The sequence below is a fragment of the Sciurus carolinensis genome, chromosome 2 (genome assembly GCF_902686445.1).
Source record: "Sciurus carolinensis chromosome 2, mSciCar1.2, whole genome shotgun sequence".
In the NCBI taxonomy this organism is placed as follows: Eukaryota; Metazoa; Chordata; class Mammalia; order Rodentia; family Sciuridae; genus Sciurus; species Sciurus carolinensis.
In genome coordinates this window covers 186198719-186219085 of record NC_062214.1, presented here as the reverse complement: position 1 = coordinate 186219085, position 20367 = coordinate 186198719, and the positions used below count along the sequence as shown (strand labels likewise).

General features: G+C 47.2%; 1 protein-coding gene across 5 annotated transcripts in view; it reads left to right on the top strand.

Moving 5' to 3' along the window:
* Window positions 1-20367, top strand: part of Foxn3 (forkhead box N3) — a 380976-nt gene that overhangs the window by 337865 nt on the left and 22744 nt on the right. For 4 of the 5 annotated variants that reach the window (XM_047537211.1, XM_047537212.1, XM_047537210.1 and 1 more), the window contains one exon: window positions 16251-16316. The exons of the other annotated variant lie outside the window; for it this stretch is intronic. In XM_047537211.1, coding sequence (XP_047393167.1) covers window positions 16251-16316 — 66 coding nt within the window. The remainder of the gene's footprint in view (window positions 1-16250; window positions 16317-20367) is intronic. 5 annotated transcript variants of the gene reach the window in all.

Here is a 20367-nt window from a genome sequence, read left to right as displayed (position 1 = left end):
CTCCTGCCTGGGAGTATAAGTTAATTGCCTGCAGGGGTCAGAAGAGTGTGCACATCTGTCCCCGCCCCCACCCCTCTCCTGGCATGTGCCCACCGGCCGACTGTGCCTTTCCTGCTGTTGAAGTCTCGGGATTGAGACTGGTTGACACATTAGAGTCGAAGGTCAGGTTTGACTCCCTTCAAGAGGGAAATAAAGCTTTAGTGAGTCTAGACCTTGTCTGTCTGCCCCAGCAGCCTTGTCACAACCCATGTCACCTGGCGTTCCAGGCCCTATTTATATTGACAAAGGCCATATTCTACCTCTGGTACAGTTACTCTAATGTTAAATATGAAAACTTTTTTTTATTACAGAATATCTAAAATGTACTGCAAAAGTGGAATCAAAAGCCCCCAAATTGCCTTGCTCCCACCCCCACCAGACCTTGGCACACCTATTTCATGTGTATCTCCCTCAGTCCCATCACCTCCGCCACCCCCCAGTGATGGGGATTATCTTATAGCCCCTGCCCATGTTGTAGTATGTTGTTTCAAAAATATAGAGATTTTGGCGGGGGGGGGGGGCAGGTACCAGGGTTGAACTCAGGGGCACTTGACCACTGAGCCACATCCCCCGCCCTATTTTGCAATTTATTTAGAGACAGGATCTCACTGAGTTACTTTGTGCCTCACTGTTGCTGAGGGTGGCTTTGAACTCAAGACCTCCTGCCTCAGCCTCCCCCGTCCCTGGGATTACAGGCGTGCCTGGCTGTCCTTTTTTACTTGACTGCTGCTGACTATTATTTTCGAAGAGACTCGGTTGTTTGGCCTATAGAATTCCCAGTCATCTGGATTCTGCTAATTTAGCTTGCATCGTCATTTAGCATGTTCCTCTGTCCCCTGGATTTTTAAATAAATCAATTATTAGACTTAGAGAAGAGTGGTTTAACTTTGGCACCTGATGTTTTGGGACCGATAATTCTTTGTGGGGGATCCAGGGGGGTGTCTGTCCTGTGCCATGTGGAACGTGTCCCAGCAGCACTCCTGGCTTCTACCCACTAGATGCCAGTAGCGTGCAAGCGTGGACACACACTGGTGCACACACATCAGGCACAGCAAAACTCAGTGACTGCAGACATTGCTGAGTGTTCCCCGGAGGACATAGTCCTGCCTGAGAAACACCGCTGTGGAAGTTTGAGATTCAGAGTGAACATTGGTGAGTTTTTGGTAAGATTACGTCTAAGTGGGATATCTTGCCTGCCACCATCAGGTGGTGAAATGTCATATCTAGTTGTTTCTTATTGTCATATTAGCAGCTATTCATGATCACTATGAGATAAATTCATTCATTGGGGGCTGCAAAGTGGAGGTGCAATTTTATCATTCCCCCTTGACAGTATCTCGAATACATTGTAAAGAGAAACTTCTCGTCCACCACTGAGCTACCTGGTGTACTAAGGAAAGGCAAGAGCAATTGTTTGCATCTTCCCTTTAGCAATTTCCAAAAGAATGAGTTAGTTCCCGAGCCCTTCCCAAAGATGACCAGTGAGTTTCAGCATCCTATTAAATATCACTACGAACTTTTGGGTTAAGCATGTTTGACGTGTTTGGATGTAATGCAGTTGTTCTCCTGAGGGGAGCTCAGTTCACCCCATCTTTGGCCAGTGGGAAGGGCGTCAGGTGGATTTGAACCCTTAGGACATGCCTCGGTATACTCTGATCGCGTCCTTGTCGTCAGGTATAACGTAGTACTCTAGGCTTATCATGTATGGTTTCTGCTTCATTATGGGAGTCAACCATTTATTTCTATATGGAGTCCTTATTTCTTTTAGTGGGAAATGACATTTAGGTTGACAGTCAGTTGTCACCAGTAATTTTAATCCCATGGTCTTTTGATTTTATTATAAATCTCAGGCTCTACCAAATGAATTCTTAGTACCTTGGTAACAGGTAACTTCTTTAGAGGAATCTACATACTTGCTCAGAAGCTTTGCCTATATGCTGAGCTCCTCTGGTAACCAGTGCTTCTTTTATCCTGTGAAGTTCATGTTACAGACTGGACCCATGATGTGGAAATGTCTTGCCTGAGCTAACCCCACGAGACTTTGTGGTTGAGGCACGGGGTAGGTTCTGGGTGTGGCAGAGCCTAGGAGCTGGTCAGAGTTGCACAGGACTGAGTGGAACACTATTATGGTTTGGATAGGAGGTGTCCTCCATAAGCTCAGGTGTGAGACAATGCAAGAAGGTTCAGAGGAGAAATGATTGGGTTGTGAGAGTCTCAACCCAATCAGTGAGTTAAGCCCTTGGACGGGATTAACTGAGTGGTAACTGAAGTGGTGGGTGTGGCTGGAGGAGGTGGGGATTGGGGCGTGGCTTTGGGTATATACTTTGTATCTGGAGAGTGGAGTCTCTGCTTCCTGATGATGTGAGCCGCTTCCCTGTGCTATGCTCTTCCCCCCTGATGTTCAGCCTCAACTTGAGCCAGGAGTAATGGAGCCGGCCTTCTATGGACAAGGACCTCTGAAACCGTGAACCCGCAAATAAACCTTTCCTCCTCTATAATTGTGCTGGTCAGATCATTTAGTCACAGCAGCGAAAAAGCTAAAACAGATGCCCTTAAAATACCCTGAGGGTCAGGAGACCCTTCCTTGTAATCTCTCTATCAGGTCGGGGAGGGTGGTCTTTGTGCATTACAAACCCTGAGAGCCAGTTCAACGGACTGCTTGCTTACTCTTCATTCTGGTCAGATACCTGAAACTCTGGCGCACTCTAGCAGAAGTGTGGGACAGCCACTGTGACTCTCAGTGCTTCTTTTCCCCAGAATGCAAAACAAAGTGAGCATGTTAGCAAAGTCTCCAGAGCAGTGATGTTCCAGAGGTGAACTCTCACCAGCTTCCCACAGGTCCGTAGAGGGCTCAGGGTGCCTCTGCCATCAGGTGAGGTCATCCCTCTGGTGAGACTGTATGCATGCACAAGGAGGAGACACCTCAGGGCAGATGGCAGGTGACAGAAGAGCTGCAGGTGTCTGGGGAGGGGGACAGTGCTGTGGGTGGAGGTCTTCAGGAAGGCTTTCTGTGCAGTTGAATTTGGGAGCCTTGTGTTCTCTTGCCTCCTTGCGTGCAGGCGTGGCTAGCTGTCCCTCTGCCCCTAGTCCCCGTGATTCCTCCCCTGGTCATAATGGCACCAGATGTCAGGTTCCTCAAGGTATTTGGGGGCCTTATTTTGAGGAGGCAGTTGGTAGGGTTCTCTGAGGGTGTTGCTCAGAGGGTGCACTGGGCTTCGGAGCCCATTTTTTAAAACAGTCCATTTTTGTCCTCAATGCCATCAGTCTATGTGCCTCGCCGAGCAAGAGTATGCTTTGCCTTCACTCCTCTCCCGTGTTCCATCCCTCCCACCCCACCTCAACACCCCCCCCCATTCACATTCTCTGAAGCACAAGTCATTTGGGGGCCGTCCAGTTGGCTCCCTCCTGCCCACTTGGCCTAGCAGGGTGGGCCAAATGCCTGTTGCCAAGCATCCCAGTGATAAGAGCTCACTGGAGCATGCTCTCTAGGTTTCCTCAGAACATGAGCTGCGAAGATTAAGATGCTTAAAAACAGAGGCTCATTCTGAGTTAACCTCGTTCCCACCTAAAGCCCTTCCCCTAAAAGTGCAGTAGCCACGCTGTCCTACGGCACTGCAGAAGCCCGAGGGCTCCTGGAATCAGGCTGAGCACAAGCTTAGTGAAAAACTTGCCAAAACCCTCTCTAGGAGAGTCTTCAAAGGGTAGCAGAAGACGCAGGTGCCGCCTTGGTAGCACTTGGCTGGGGTGGATTTTTTCCTTCCCTGCTTTCTAATTTTCTCCATGTGGTTTTGCTTATACAGTACTTGCTATGGCTATGTTGAACCAGGAAATGTGCCTTCCATGGTCAGAGAGCGAGCCCAGCTGCTCTGGTGAAGTAACCTGGCCCCCAGCTGGCCAAGCTCTCTCCAGGTGTTTGCGTCCTTGCCGCAGCCCCTGTCCACACCGTCACCCTTGGTTGAAGTTACCTTTCCTCCCACCTGGGTCTCTTTGTCCTATTGTCTACTGTTCGTCCAACCCTCTTGGCTTTTCTAGAAACAATGTGCCCCAAATGCAAACTGAAAAACCTTTTCTTTGGCTCAGCAGTTATAATTCTGGACCAAACACGTGGCATCAGCAAGAGGAAGTCAGGTTTGGCCTGAACTCACCTTCTTTCAGGCCCCGCCTCCTTGCCTGGGTGCACTTTATTCCAGGGAAAGCTCCCCAGGGCTGGTGCTTCGCTTCTGGATGTTTCACCCGCTGTCCGGTTGGTTCAGGCTGCTCTAGCAAAATTCCACAAGACTGTTAGCTTATAAACAGAAATTTATTTCTCATAGTTTTGGAAGTTGAGAAGGTCCAAGATCAAGTCTCTGGCAGATTCCATGTCTGTTGGGGGCCCATGTCCTGGTTCATAGATGGCACCTTCTTGCTGCATCCTGCCATGGTGGAAGAGGCAAGTCTACTTTCTGGTGCCTCTTTTATAAAGATAGTAATCCTATCACGAGGACTTCACCCTCCTGAGAGGACCTGGTCACCTCCCAAAGGCCCACTGCCTAACACTTTCACATGGCTGTTTAGGTGTCAACACATGAATTAGGGGGGCACAGATATTCAGTCCATAGAACCCACATATGCTGTGTGTCTGAAAAGTAAGAAAATCTTCACTATCTTCTTCTTCTGTTTCTCCCTCTCCTCCTCTTCCTCCTCCTTTTTTATCTAAATCAAACACATCCAAAAAAAGAGCGATCCTTTAAAGTAGATCCCTTATGCAAAATACTTATTCTAAGACTGCAGCCTTTCTCAAAAACCCTTCTGGAAACTTCTGTGGGGGCTATCTTCAGAACCCATTTCCCATTTGCCTACCAAAAGGTCAGCTCATTGCTTTATGGTTAGGCAAATCTTAAACCCAAACTGCTCATTCCCAACCTCCTTGCCCATTGACTTCCTGGGATCTTCCACTTCCAAGATGGAAGTCTCCTACAGGATTGGCAGTGTGATGGACTCCTTCTCATTTCTCTTCAAACAGCACAATGTTGTGCTTAGATCTTGTCAGGTAGAAAACTTAATCCTTTTCTTTCCATGATATCTTTATTTATAGCCTTAATCTTAAATCTGTAATATTCTAATATTTCCATACTTAACAGTATCTAAAATGAACTACTCATTAACAGCTTAATGAAAATTTTGAATGGATGCATGGTACCAGTGAGACTGCATGGTACCCGTGAGTGTCTCTTTGTATCCGATGGTGTATGCGCTATTCAATGAAAGCAGAATTAATGACACTTATTAGGATCTCCTTACCTACCAGGTAGCCCCTAAAAGAAGCAGGACCTTCCAGGAGGCAGGATTAGACCAGAAAGAGTAAAAGTCTAAGTGCTGAAATAGAGCCCTGCACAGAGCTCATGACCAATAGTCCTGTTGCTAGAGTCAACAGCCCCAGATTCATCCTGGAAGAACAGTGGAGGAGATACCAGAGGCATCCTGTGTCACTCCTTAGGGGAATGCACTACTGTCATACCTAGGGCCATGTGGGGTTTATAGTGTGGTGGACACAGACTGAAGGGAGCCAAGGATCCTCAAGTCTCTGGTGAGAAATATGCTTTCCTCTACTTGGGTTCCTCTTTGTAACTGAAGTGCAGTCTCCAAGGGAGAAAGTGAGAGATGGGTTTTCAAAGGACTTGTTTACCAGCGGAAGCATGGTTGTGTTGGGGGGGTGTGCCTGTTCGTGTGTACGTGGGCACACACAGTTGGGCATCAGGAAGGAGAGTTGGTTGAATCTCTTTCCTTCTGATCTTGCAGTAAGATGACCCAGACAGGATTTAAGCAACCAGATTTCCATAGTGAATTCTTGGGTGATCTTGTCACTTTTCCTCTGAGAGGAGGCGTGACTCGGAGCACTGACGCCAGGGTTCTGAGCTGGGTTTCCTTCTCTCACACACCTGCCAGTGTCACTCCAAGGTGGATTCTTGGCTCCTGGAAAAGGGGCTTTGCACATACGCCCAGCTGAAGACAGCTAAGAAGTGCAAGTGGAATTATCCAGTTGTCAGCACTCGCAGGCGCCACTGCACCCAGCAGGGGCCAGGCCACCACAAGAACCTCTGTCGCCGAGGGAGAGCTGGTGCCAGGTTGCCAGCAACCCCCAGCCCTTTGCAGAAGAGGAAGGAGCCTCTGGGTAGAGGACCGGGCAGGGGCTGATCTTCCAGTGGGTGGCGAGAAGTAAGGGTGGGGAAAGCTGGCCCTGAGAAGGCAGGCCAGCAGCTGGAGACGGGGAGAGTGGCTGAAAATCGGGTATTGCCGGGCCTCCAGCGCTCCCTGCCTCCAGTGCTCCCTGCCTCTAGCGCTCCCTGCCAGTTTTTTGCCAGCTATCTGGTGGTTCGATTGCCCCTCTGGGGACACTGTCTCCAGTGTTCCTCTGGTTCTGACTCTGGCTTCTGGGCTTGGCACTTGCTTCCTCCCATGGACAAGAGGTGCCAGGTTTTGAGCATCTCAGGGCTCTTCTTGTTCCTGCCCCAGGGGAAGCTCTTGTGCACCCAGGCCTGGTGTCCGTCCCCTCCCGGGTGATGAGCTCTGGCTGTATCACTGGCTGGAGAAAGCAGGAGGTTTTCAAAGAACTCCAGAGCCTGGAGGGCTTCAGTCTGTCCCTCACTTTCCTCTGCATCACCCCCAGGTGCCTCCTCTGTCCTTGGCTGTCAGTTACAGCATCCCCGGAGAGGGGCAGCCCAGGAGGCAGAAATCAGAGAAGGCAGAAATCAGGGTGAGCTGCAGAGGGCTAGGGACTTCTGAGGTCTATAAGTTATAGGAGGTCTTCTCCTACAAGAAGTTAAAACATCATAAAACAAACACCACCGAAGAGAAGCACAACACAGCACATCAAATGAGCCAACAAGAACTAAGCCAAAGAATCTTGCCTCTAAAATAAAAGGCTTGTCCCATGATACAACATAACTTGTCATAACTTGTTCTGGGTCACCTGTCACCTTTGCCCTGATCTTCAAGTTCTAGAATTTTAGTTCTAGCCCATATGGTTCCTTTGAGTTGACTCCCAGGTAGCTTCTAGAAAGACTTCCATCAGCTTGTCAAAGGTGGTGAAGGGTAGGCAGTCAGAGTACCAGGTTTAAGGGGCCTTGGGGTAACTGTCTTCAGCACAGGGCTAGAGATGAGGTTTCCACTTGCTTTGAAGCCAGCAATTCAGAAAAATGAGCATGTAACACAGACCTCTCCAGAAATGAAGAATTAGAATTAATGGATCCAGAAGACTTCAGAGTCGAAGCACTTCTTGTTGCGGGAGGAAAATGGAAGCATGGAGTCACCTGGCTGGGGACTGTCACTGTGCTTCTGTGCTGCTCCAGCAGAGAAGCAAGAGCAGTAGTGACGAGCCTCAGTCAGGCCCAGGAGAAGCTCCCAACCATGACCCCAGTGCTGAGTTAGACTTGGGGCTTTTCCAAGATCTACAGAGACCACAGGCCCCGGGCATCTGACTCCCAGCCAGGACTCTTTGAGTTCTGCGCTTCCCTTCCAGGATCTCTTTCTCAGAATCACTTCCTGCAGGAAATGTCGTTGGGGGTAATAAATGGCCCATTGATGTGAGTTAGAAAGACGCCCTTGGTTGGGAGCTGTAATGTGTTCCTAATAGGCAGAGTTGATTGTGACGCTGCTTCTCAGGCCAGTAAAACCCTTGTTTAGAGTTCGCTAGTCACTGTCCTTAAGCTGAGAGAAACTCAAAAGAATGGAGCCTGATAACTCCTAAAGTGCTACACACGTGGGTGACATCCTCCCTCACCCCCAGCTTGACGTCGGTCATCTTTCCGCTCCAACAGTCAGCTGTTGGTTCCCAGGAGCTTGATGGTTGGTTTTCACTCGCCTGGTGTCTTCAGAGCAACAAGAGTTTCGAGTGTTCTTTTGACTCATGTTTTTGAGCAGACAGGCCATTTTTGGTATTCTCTAAATCCAGCTCCCATCGTGAAGATGACATTTAAAGTCACACCTTGGCATCTATTTGTGTGAGCCTTTTATTCCCTAGAACTCAGGCCATCCTGAGGCTTGTCTGCAGGCTCCATGGTGTCACTCTCTCCCTGTCTCGCTGTGACGAGGACCTGTCAGGCGTGTGGCTGCTCCTCACATTCAGCAACTTCTGTCCTCATAACCTTCAGCCACAGGGAGGTAGATGGAGTGTTGGTGGCCAGTGACATCACTGGAGCTCACAGCACCTCCCTGTTCTGCTTCCTGCAAGACAGAGGCAGCTGTCTGAGATGTCTTGATCCATTGCAGCCGAAGCCAAAGGGTACGGTGGCTTCAAAGCTGCAAGTGTAGATATTCTGTCCTAACCTGCACCTTGGGATCTTGGAAAAAGAAGAGTGAAACTCAAGACATCAACAAGGTGAATGTTGTATCTGCTTTCCTTTGATGCGTTCTGTTGGAGACAGTGGTTCCAAGAGCTGCTTTTGCCAGCGGTGGCACATGGGTATGAGTGTAGCACAGGCTTATCAGGACTGGATGGTGTTTGATGGTGCAGACTGTCCCGCACCCTGTAGAACACTGGGCAACATCCCTGGCCGCTCTGTCCATGAGATGCCAGGGGCATCTCCTTCTACTTAGTCAATGTGATCAAAAAATGTTTCCAGACATTGCCAAAGGTCCCTGGAGGGAGCGCGGAACTGCTTCCGGTTGAGTAACGGTGACTCGGTATAAGGTGTGTGATAAGAGAAGCCAAGCAGGATGTACTCAGGTTCCCAGGAAATGTGCAGCTTGTTTTGTGTGTTTCTTGTCCTAAAAGTTACTCGTATTTTTTTCATCATTTTTAAGCAAATAGTTTCAGATGTGTCACTCTCACACAGAATTGTAGAAAACAGAGAAAGATGTTTCAAAGCAGAGAGATCTAGTGAAATTACAGAAGGATAAGGATTTCCAGGGGGCGCAATGAATTTCTTTGGGTGGTGTTCACAGATCCTTGATTTGCTCCTACTAAAGGTGGTTGTTCATCTTTCCATGTATCAGAATTCCCTGAACAATTTTTTAAAAATACTCAGTGTCACCTAGGGTTGACTTTATACCCTGAAGTCATCAGACACATCTCTCCCAGCTGAGTGCTGAGCTTCTGATAGATTCAGCTGAGCAGCAGATTGGATGAGCTACCTATTCATTTATTCATTTATTCATATTTGTTTTTATTTTTCTGCACCCCATGAGGTTCTGAACACTGGACCAGGTACTGGGGCCACAGCAGCAAACATGTGGGCAAGGAGGAGCTGTCCTACCATAGCTAGGGGAGATCGTGGGAGAGAACATGAGCATCTTAGCAAGTGCATGTGCTTAGTGTTCCTGTGTTCTTATATCTGAAAATTTCCATCTGAGTGTGTATCGTCATTTAATTCTTTTGTTTCTTAAATCATTTTTATTCAGTTATTTCATCATCCTGTACAATGCTTCCTATGTAAAGGGGAGCAAAGAGAGAAAGAAACACATTTTTCCTATGGAAAACTAAATGATTTCTGAGCAGTAATGGTTGCCGTTCCTGGGTCTTCCATACGGGAACTGTTCTCTTGTCATCATTTTGCTGAGCCAGTCAACTCAAATGCCAAGGACATTGCTCACATTTTTTGAGACAGGTCTGTGAAAATTAAACCAGGGACTTCCTGCTGGCTTTCCTATTCTTAGTTCATGTCATTTCTCTCTGGTACAAGATCCCAAAGTGAATGCAGACAGAAGTCATACCAGGAACCCACAAAATACCTGTGCCAACCTGGATGGATTGCTCTGAAGTGGATCTGCAGGTGCCCGTCGTGACGGGCCACAGTTTTCCAGGGACAGGAGTGTATTCTCCCAACCTTAGTAAGAGTGTTAGCTGCCTCTGGAGGCTCTGGAGCAGATGACCCATTTGGTAGGTGCCCCTTGGAGTCCTTAATCCTGGCAGCCACAAATCAGAAAGGGAAGAAATAGTCAAGGAACATTAGAGTTATGGAAGGAAACGAAAAACCAATGTGGCCCCTCTCAAATCTGTCGCCTTTTTAGAAGGAGTGAACTCAGGCCCAGCAAAATGAAAGTCTGATGTTAATTAGCAGATGTGGAACTTGAACCCCAAATCCTCCTGACTAGTCTAGCATTTTTCTCATCCTACACAAAGAGGAAAAGCCTCCTCCTTTACTAAAGAACCATTTCCACACGTGGGGAAAATGAGGCTGAATATTTTTCTTAATCCAAATAGCTGAATCATCGATTCTGGAAACTTTGTCACCTGCTTCTCTCACTGTCGCATATTATCGTTGTGTGTGTACATTGAAAGAAGAGGAGAGGATTTGGAAACATCTTTAAAGGGTATGGCTGTTTTTCAGTCTTGTACTCCAGGGAAGAGGCAATGTGATAAGACAACTGCATTAAAGATGAAAATTGAAATGGGCCACTGGGAGCCAGTCCAGAGGAGAAGGAACATTGTCACTGAAGCAGGAGCAGAGGAATTTCTTAATACAGGATTTGAGATTGGCTCAGTGTTGATGATGGTCGTGGCTCTATTAAGCACCCATGACAGCGTGCTGCATGTTATACTCAATCAACCCAGAGGAAGTGACTTGGCCTCCGGGACTAGGGTGCCAAGTTGGGTACTGGTGGGAGGAACCACCTATCCAAGATGAAAGGGGCAATGCTTCCTTATTCTCCTGCACCCCTGGGCCCCACTCTGGCTCCCCAGAATACAACACAGAGGACACTCCTGCCAAATGGATCTTCATTCCTAGAAAGAGCTCCTGGGCAAAACACCTTCCTCTTTTCTGATCTGAAACCAGATTGAACCATCAGGGGAGGTGGCTAGTGGACCACCCTTTATGCCCAGGGACAACCCTTCAGTCCATCGCTGCCCTCCCCTAGAGGGATGAGTCCTTGGGAATCAGCCGCCATGCCTGCGAGGCAGAAGCAGCCCTCATCCCCAAACAAGCTCCCCTGTCCCAAAAATGCATCCTGCCCAAAAGCTGCAAAACAAGTTGTCCTCTGTTAAAGCATTCTACCAAAAATGGGGCTTCTCTCAGAAGGTACCTCTGCTACCCCAAGGGAAAACCTCCACTAGGCTGTCCTGATCAGAGAGGTTTTAGGAAGACCCAGATTATGCTCATGAAAATAGCTTATGACCCAAGGTGGGCAGTGAGGCTGAGCCCCAGAGAGAGAGGCAGTGGAGGGCAGAGGACGGAACCACTGGAGACATGCCGGTCTTCGTAGGAGGGGCTGAAGGAAGCAGCTGGAAGGACTGGGTAGAGGCCATGTCTTCAGGCCCCAGGTCTGTGGAGGTGCAGTGTCCTTGGGCCCAGGTTCCACTGTCAGCTCAAATTTTTGTTTCTGCCTTTTGGTAAATTTATCATCTAAAGAAAAGAGAATGTGCACACAAACAGCACGGCATGTTTTTGTCCACAAAGTGTCACCCTAGAAAAACTTTAAATGGTTATAATAATATGGAAGGTTTGCCAACATTTGTTATCAAATGGGGGGTGGACTTCTTGTAGTAGGACTTGAACTGAACCACATCCCCAGCTCCGCCCACCCCTGCAACACACACACCTCTTTCTTTCCCTTTCTTTCTTTCTTTCTTTCTCTTTTTTTTTTTGGGGGGGGGGGTGGGGGACAGGGTCTCACTAAATTGCTTAGGTTCTCAATTGGTTGCTGAGGCTGGCTTAAGACTTGTGATCCTCCTGCCTCAGCCTCCCAAGTCATGGGGATTATAGGTGTGTGCCACTGTGCCCAGCTTAAGTGAAAATAATTTTGAAGAAATTTCAGAAAACTATTTTCCCCCTTAATCTCAAGGGATCATGACCCTGAATAGATGCCTAAAACCACAGATGTACTGGCTCCTATATCTGCTGTTTTTTTGTTTTTGTTTCCCAAAACATACCTGTGACAAAGCTTAATTTATAAGTTAATCGCTGTAAAATATTAACAACAATAGCTAAAAGCAAAATGGAATAATTATAACAAATGTACTGTAATAAAAGACATGAATTATTTACTTCTGGGATTGTCCATTCAGGAATTTCAAATGATGGGAAACTGAAAGCTTAGCAAAACTGTAGCTAGGGGGTAAACCTGTTTTCTAAAAATTAAATTTGTGTGCCCAAGTGTAAATGTGTGTATGTTGGTATTACAGTGAATATACAGAAATGCTTTTTTTTGCACAGACAATTTTTGGACATATATAGAAGAAAATATAAGTCTGGAAGTGGGTCCATGGAGAAGGCATTTATTTCTCAAATAATATCAACCTGGAATATGTTTTTTTATGTTTAATAGGCATTACTTTCATGATCATTAAAGTAATGAGGAGAAACTTAGGCCTTTTAATAATGTGTAAGAATAGACATTGTAGCAACTCTTTGGGTAGGAGAGAAGGGAGATTGTCACTCTGAGGACTACAGCACACACAGGGTGTCAGGGTGGGACAAGGGTACAGGTGTGTCACACCAGGAGCCCAAGAAAGGCCTTCTGGTATTGACCTGAACAAATCTAGGAGATTGGTGCTTAGCTTCCTGGATGAGGAAAGAGGTCTGTTGATTACTTCCATTTTCATTCATCTGTAATTGTGGGTATTGAACCCAGATAACATTATATTAAGTACACTAAGGAATGAAAACAAAAGATGTCACTTAGCAAAAGCAGACTTTGCAATCTTGAGGTAGGCTATGATTCCTTAGTGAAGACACAAAGACGTTAAGCCGTAAAAGAACAAACTGGAGGACTGGGTTGTGGCTCAGTGGTAGAGCACTTGCCTAGCATGTGTGAGGCACTGGGTTCGAATCTCAGCACTGCATACAAATAAATAAAGAAAATAAAGGTCCATCAAAAAATTAAAAAAAAAAAAGAACAAATTGGTAAATTGAACTTCATTAAGTATTAAAGGTTTCTGCTTACTAAAATGTACTATTGAGAAACTGAATAAGCCACAAATGAATATTTATATGAATTCCAAATATACACACACACACACACACACACACACACACACACACAGAATATTTGAAGAAACGTTGCAGCTGAATATTAAATCAAACAACCCAGTTTAAAAAACAGACATTAAAAAAAAAAAAAGACATAAGACTCAAGCCAACTTTTCCTGTAAGAAGATACACAAATGACAGCTAAGCACATAAAAAGATGCTCAACATAACTTGTTATTAGGGAAATATAAATGAAAACCAGTTAAATGCAGTACAGTACAGTCATTAGATGGTGAAAATTTTGAAAGATTGACAATTTCAAGTGTTGGCAAAACTATGGAACAACTATAACCTCTTATCTCACACACTGTGAGATAAACCTTTGGAGAATGGTTTAGCAATTCTCTGTAAGCATAGTCTTGTAGCAGTTACTCAAGAAAAATGAAAGCGTGTCCTGGAAGCCTGGTACAAAAGTTCAGAGCAGCTTTTTAAAATAATATCTACATTTGGAAACAAGTCAAATGTCAATCTACAAGTGACTGGATAAACCAACTGTGGTATGTCCATTCAGTGGAATACTATCCAATGATAATTGTAAAAAATTAACTGCTGACATCATATCATAGGTTTATAACAGCAAAATAGTGGTTTGCCTAAGGCAGGGATAGGTCTTTGTAGTGGGGTACCAGGAAACTTTTGGGTATGATGGAAATGTGTCTCTTTGTTGCACTCTTCATCTTGATTCTGGTGGTATAAAATTTCTCAGAATTCTTAACTATACATTTGAAATGGGTGTATTTTATTGATCTAAATCATCACTCAATAAAACTGATTCTTTTTAAAGGATGGCACTCACTGTAACCCCCTGTGGAAGGGCTGTCACTGTAGGGTAGGCGTGCGTGATCACACACCACATGCAGTTCTTGTTTGCCAATTTCTGTGCCAGGATGTCCCAGGGGAGATTGCCATGGCTTGCCCTCCTTCCATTGTCTGCATCAGGACTTGGGTCTTTCAGAATAGAAGGTGGGGCCTTAGGAAAGCACCATGAACGAGATCATGAGAAGACGGTGTGGTACACTCACCCAGAGTGCCTGGAGACTGGCCCAAGTATCATGGCGGCATCATCATTGTTCTCTGTGGAGCCGTGGGGCATGGCGAGTCCAGTTAGAAGGAAAGATGGAGCTTATCTTTCAGCAGCCTGCGCTTTGTGTGTCTGTTTGGCATGGCTTGGGTGATATGGGCCACATAGGGGATTGTGGTATGGGTCTGAGGGGCTCCCCAAGCTTCTGTTCTCCAGAAATCCTGTGAGTGTTGATAGTACTCTTCCTCGAAGCTTCTCTTTCTCTTTCTTTCATTGTGACATCTGTTAATCTGTGGCCTTCAGGCTTCCTCCCATGGTCCAGTGTGTTTTTGAAGAATACAGAGCTTTCATTTGCTAGCAAAATACATAGGAGAGGCTCCTGACTTCTCAATGCATTTCCTCTTAGCCAGGGAACTTCCTGGTCACCTGGGGAGGTGGGGCCATCTAGTCAAGCCAGTTGCAGGTCACCTGTCGCATTCGAATTCCCAGAGATGGCACAGAACCATGGTTTGGTGAGAAGAAACACCTTGTTTTCTTGGCTCCTTCCTGAAGGGAGGAGGAAGAAGAAGCCTCGGAGCTTGTGCCTCACAGCTCATGGGCCAGCAACCCTCCTGAGAGTCTGAGTCCTGCTTCCTCAACAGGACCTATGGGGAGATGCAGGGAGGCGGGCGGTGGGAGGCCTGGGAGCAGGCTGGCTCTGCGCTTTTCAGTTAGGCAGTCTCCCTACGTATGCGTATTGGGGGGGTATTTTTTAATAGGGAAGGCAACTGTTTTAGGAATTTCACCTCAGGAGTTGCCAACTAAGTTCGTTTACCTGTTTCTCACACAATATACTTATTAAAGTAAACTTGTACTCCATTATGGAGTGTAACTAACAGGCCTCCTGCAGGCAGAGTTTTAAAAAAGGCCCGCAGAGTCAAGTCCCTTTACTTCGTTTCGAGACTTTGTCTTCTGCAGCCAGCGTCATCCGTGTTATTAATCGCTCGTGGGGCTTTATACCGCATCGCATTACTCCCTTGGAATTAAACTGCACATATAAAGTATGAAAAATGTACTTTTTAAAACAGTAAAAAAGTAATTTTCTCACATAATACCCAAAATAAAGTGCCATGGAGCCATTAGTAGTAAATTGAATTTTTTGGTATGTAATTTGTACAAAAACTGACAAGCGCGGACCCCCCCCTCCCACCCGTCTCCCCCATCATTAGTCACTGGTTTAGCGGACACGGAGGCGGTAATCTGCAAGGGCAGGCATTTTGATGTCGACTTCAATTGCACACTTCATTTATTTGGACAGGGCACAGGCGGCAGCCTCTGTCACGGGGCATCACCGCACTATTAGCGAATTTCGCCCCAGGGCAGCTGGGACGCTGCGCTGGGGCAGATGTTCTTTTCAGCCTATTCAGTGACCATTCTTGGGGGTTGTTTACTGTTGCCATGGTGACCTTCATTTCCATAGCAGCAGCGCTGCTGTTTCTCAGAGGAAAATGAATTTAGTTATAAAAGGATAATATTTTTCTCTGTCTCTGTGTAACCTGCCATCTGTCAACTGGTGGATTGGTAAGGATTCAGAACCCTATTAAGAATTATAGCAATGAAGTGATGAGTATTTTTTTTTTTTTTGGCCCATATTAAAAGCAATAATAGATGTAGAAGCAAACACTGTGCCCTCAACATCAGAACTTTAAATTTTTCTTTGTATTTTAAGTGCCTTTTTTTAATGCCTCTACCACCGCTGTCCACACACATAACCTGGTCAATTGTCCCTTGCGTTCTGCTGACAAGTGGAAATGACCAAATGTCTTGTTTGTATCTCACACGATGCAGGTGTACTTAACGCTTTCTCTTGATGCTGTGAGCTTTCCCCAGTTCCTAAAGATTCCCGTGGCTGAACTTGCCATTGTCACCGACTCTCCTGCTCCTCCACTGCAGGGTAAGGGCTGAGGGAAGGCATAGATCAGCAGCTTAGAGGAACACACAGTGCAAATGGCGGCATTCACAAAATGAGAAGAGACTGTTCTCCTCTGACGAGGGGGGACAACTACCAACATGCTCCTTAAATCTCCTTCTAGAATGCGTTTTCTTCCTCTCAAATCCAAATGGTAAGAAAGTCACCTTTGGGATAGCTCATCTAGTTCCCAGATTTCTTTTTTTTTCCCTGTAGACTGTAACTTGCAGGAGTGAACACACACACACACACTGGCCCGCTGTAAGTAATGTTATTTATTGGTTGATTTTTCCAGATCCTGACTTTGCTGCTGCCAGTGCCATGATGCTTTTGAATACTCCCCCTGAGATACAAGCAGGTTGTGAGTAGATGTTTCTATAGCCTACGGCACCACAGCTTCTGAACTTGTCCTCCTCATTTATAGACCAGGCCACAGGAAGAACTAACGCTGAAGCAGACCTTCCCTTGTAGCATCAATTTGTAAACTACACAAGGGCATGATCACGTGCATAAACACACAGACATGCAGCCTTGAACATGCGTGAATGAATGCACACGTGAGAAAGTTCTGATATAATTTCAGGGCTTACAACATGGGGAAAGAAAAGCAGGCCCGTTTTGAGTGCCAGTAGAGAGACCTTCCTTTTCTCCTACAGGAATTATTCCTGCGAGTTTGTAGGAGATGCTCCGTGAGGCCAGTTCCAGGTTGATGCTAAGCAATACACATTTTTAGACATTCTTTTCTGGGACTTCATTAATGCCAGGCTGCCATTTTGAAAAGTCTGGCCTATCCAGTCTTGGACTAGCCTTGAAAATGGAGCCATGATACCTCCTTGGTTTAGCTAAGCAGGGCTCCTGTCTTTACCTTCTATTGGCCATTGAGCATGGTCAAGTTTGAGACGACTCTTTTCCTTATTGGACTTCGCTTCTACCTACCACCCCGATGTTTTTCTTATCTTTGAAGCTGGACTGCCAACTTTTGGAAGTCTCCTTCCATGAAAAATGACCTTAAGTGAAGATATCTGCCCCTTCCTCCTCCTGACTTGGGATGTTTACCCCATGCCACACCCAGCAGACGGATCTGGTCACTAGAGTCTACCCAGCTTGTCGTCAGGACCTGTCTCATTCCTGTGGTGGGGCACTCTGCCTTCTGAGGGCCTCATGGCCTTCTGAGCAACAGGATTGCCCCACCTTTAGAGGATAGTCTTGTCCTCAAGAATGCACCCATCTCCAAGCCCTCAACAGATGTCATCTTGGACCAGTGCAGGGACCCAAACCATCTTTCATAGCTTCCACTTCTCCCAGCCTTCCTGACAGCTTTAGGAAATTGGACTCTGTTCTTCTTTATTCCTTTTTAAAGACCCAAGAGATGCAGCCAGGCATTCTCAGAGAGACCTGGTCTTCTCCTGGGGTCACCCTTCCCTGCTCCTAATGGTGCAGAACTCTCCTTCTTCTATTGCTAAATCAGTCTGCCTGCATTCCTGTCCCTCGGACCAGCAGACACCACTTCTAAGCAGATGTCTAACTGACGTACTTTAGCAGTTCTCCTGGAACATGGCTTTTTAAATGATGTTTTATGTTTCGGAGAAGTATATACTTAAAAACCTCCATTATGGGCTGAGGATATAGCTCAGTTGGTAGAGTGCTTGCCTTGTAAGCACTAAGGCCCTCAGTTCAAATCCTCAGCACCACGCAAAAAAAGAAAAAAAAGAAAAAACCTCCATTATCAGATGGCACTGTAGAAAAAGTACAGCCCAGATTGTAATCAGGTTACAGGCTGAAATGGTTTCTAAAAGCAAGTTGCATAACCCATCCTGGTGGAAACACTGATTTCATCAGAACCGTTGTGAGATGGAGGCCCCTTCCCCGAGCACCCAGCCTCTGTACCAAGTGATCATTACTTTAAAAATAAACACTTCTGATGAGCTGCCTGCTGGGTGTAAGAGGTACGATGGAGATTCTGGAAAAGGCAGTGGGACTGAGGGATCCGCAGATCCTCAGCATCTTCTGTGACAGGCCAGTATTACTGGATTTGTGACTACAGGTACCTCTCCATAACCCTCCAACTACATGATTCTGTTTGCAGGGTATCCATAGTCCTCTTTGTGTTGGAATGCTGGATTTGACCTTTAAAGGCTTAGCATTCCTGTTTTGAAGATGTAGGAGCATTTTTAGGAGGCTTTCTTAGAAAGCCTTGGCTGTTATCAGTGTGTAAGAAGTTCATCCACAGCCTTCAGGAAGGCCCAGACCACATGGGGGTTCAAGGCCCTAGAAGGGAAGAACCAGGATGCCTGCAAAGGTCATGGTGAGAGACCCTCTGCAGGAGCTGCTCAGAAGTAGACATGAAGACTGGGGAGAGGTAGGGACACCGTCCTTGTGTTCATGTTCCCATCTGACCTTTAGGAGGTCAAGGGCAGATGGGTAGTAAAGCCCTTAGAGATAGGAACTATTACTCTGCAGGAGGGGAGTGAAGAGGCATCAAGAAAGCCAGGTGGCCCCTCCTCGACCTCTGCTGGACACAGCCAGAGGTAACTGTCTTCAGCAGTTGGCCGCAGCTTTGAGCCAGCTCTTCCTCGCCCACCCCCACCCCCACCTCCCCTTGCCTTGGCTGCCTCATGTATCTTGCCTTGAGGTTTGGGGCAGTCTTTGCCTCCTAAAGGAGAAGCGTGACAGAGCTAGAACAATTAAGCCTCTGTTCCCTGCCCTGCCAGTGTTATCCCAGGCCTAGAAAAAGTGAGGCGTGATTCCTGGGCAAAGTGTATAAAGTCAGTGGCCAGCCACGGGGGCGTGTGGCGGCGGCCTGCATAGAGGCCCCGCCGGGGCTCAGGACTCCTGCCAGTACCCACAACTGGGGAGCGTGGCCCTGAGAGCTCCCTGTGTTCCCTGCCTGCCCAGAGCCTGCCTGGATCCCCTGGGGCCGCGGCGTGGCAGGACTCTGTTTATAGAGCCTCCTGACGCAGGGCTATTTATAGACCCCTTTTTCGCCTCTCAGGCTGCTTGAGGCCCCTGTCCGAGTGGGAGCTCCCCGCACGGTCTCTGTGCTGTTCCTTCCCAGCTGTTAGAGGCTGGCCTGGGCGGCTGGAAAGGTGTTTCCTTTGTCATCACTTGTTGTAGCCACTCAGCTTCAGGTCAGCAGATGGCAGCCACTTAGATCTTTCCCTCTGCTCCTTCCCTCGTTCAGCATGTGCAGAGCCAGCTCTGGCAGACTGGCCACCGTCCAGGGTCTGAGGCTGGCCAGGTCATACAAAGGAAGGCACTCGGGACGCTGGAGATAACCCAGTCTGTGCAAGCTTCTTTCTCTCGCAGGGGTCCACACTGGCCGGGGAGCCCCACGCACCCACACTGCTTGGGCTGAAGTTCCTGAGGGCCCCACCACCTCTCACTTCAGTCGGATGCTTCCCTTTCAGTAAGGCAGCAGAGTGTCGCTGATAAAAACCTCGGGCTCCAACAGGTTGTCCCCCGGCAGCACCCACGGTGCATGTGACATTAGCCTTCCAGACTTTACCCGTTTGCAGCATGGGACACATTCTGTAAGGGGAGCCCTCGAGTCCCACGTGCTCCCTGGGAGGCTACTTCCAGCAGTCCATGCAGGGCATGGCTGGTTCATTATGCTCTGAGCTCTGGATTATGCTTTGAGTCAAATCCACCCACCTACCCCACCTGCCCCCAGAAGTGACCGTGTAGACTAATTTCAGCTCCTGGCATCTCCTTAAGCACCTGCTTGCAGCTCTCCTGTGACAACCCTGTGAGTCATCTTGAACCCCCGTGGAGGAATTGTTATTAAGTAGGAGAAGCCAGATCACCATTACTCATCTTCAAAGACTTATATAATCCCCAGTTGGAACTTTGCCAGAGATGAACTCTAGATAATAAACAAAGCAGCAAAATGACCAGGGGGCGGGGACCGGTCTATGCACCCCTCCTGGCACTGGGGTGCAGCACAGGAAAAGCAACCAGGAAACAGACCGTGTCCTGCCACTGCAGCCACCCCCGCCCCCACTCCCCAGCCTGCTTCCAAGCCAGAGGGTAGGAAGGTCACCTTTAGGAAAGGGACGGATTATAGGAGTCACCTGCTGCTCAGCTTATGGCCTCTGCCAGAGCTAGCCAGGGCTGCTCTCCAAAGGCAGCCATAGGAACTCCTAGGTTAATTTTAGAAGTTGTGAAAAATGAAGGAAGCTCTGAATCAAGAGGGGAGTTAGGGAAGTGTTGAAGGGTGACATCGTGACCTGGGAAGTTTGTCTTGTGCCTCAGACTTTTTTTTTAAGATTCCCAAGATTGCATTATCACATTAGATCATTACATGTAATGTAATGTAATGTAATGAGCGGTACTGCTTGATTTGGCTGTTGTTATGTCTGAGTGTTGCTTTCTTGCCAAAGTCAGAACATTTAGAGTCACTCTGTAACTTCAGA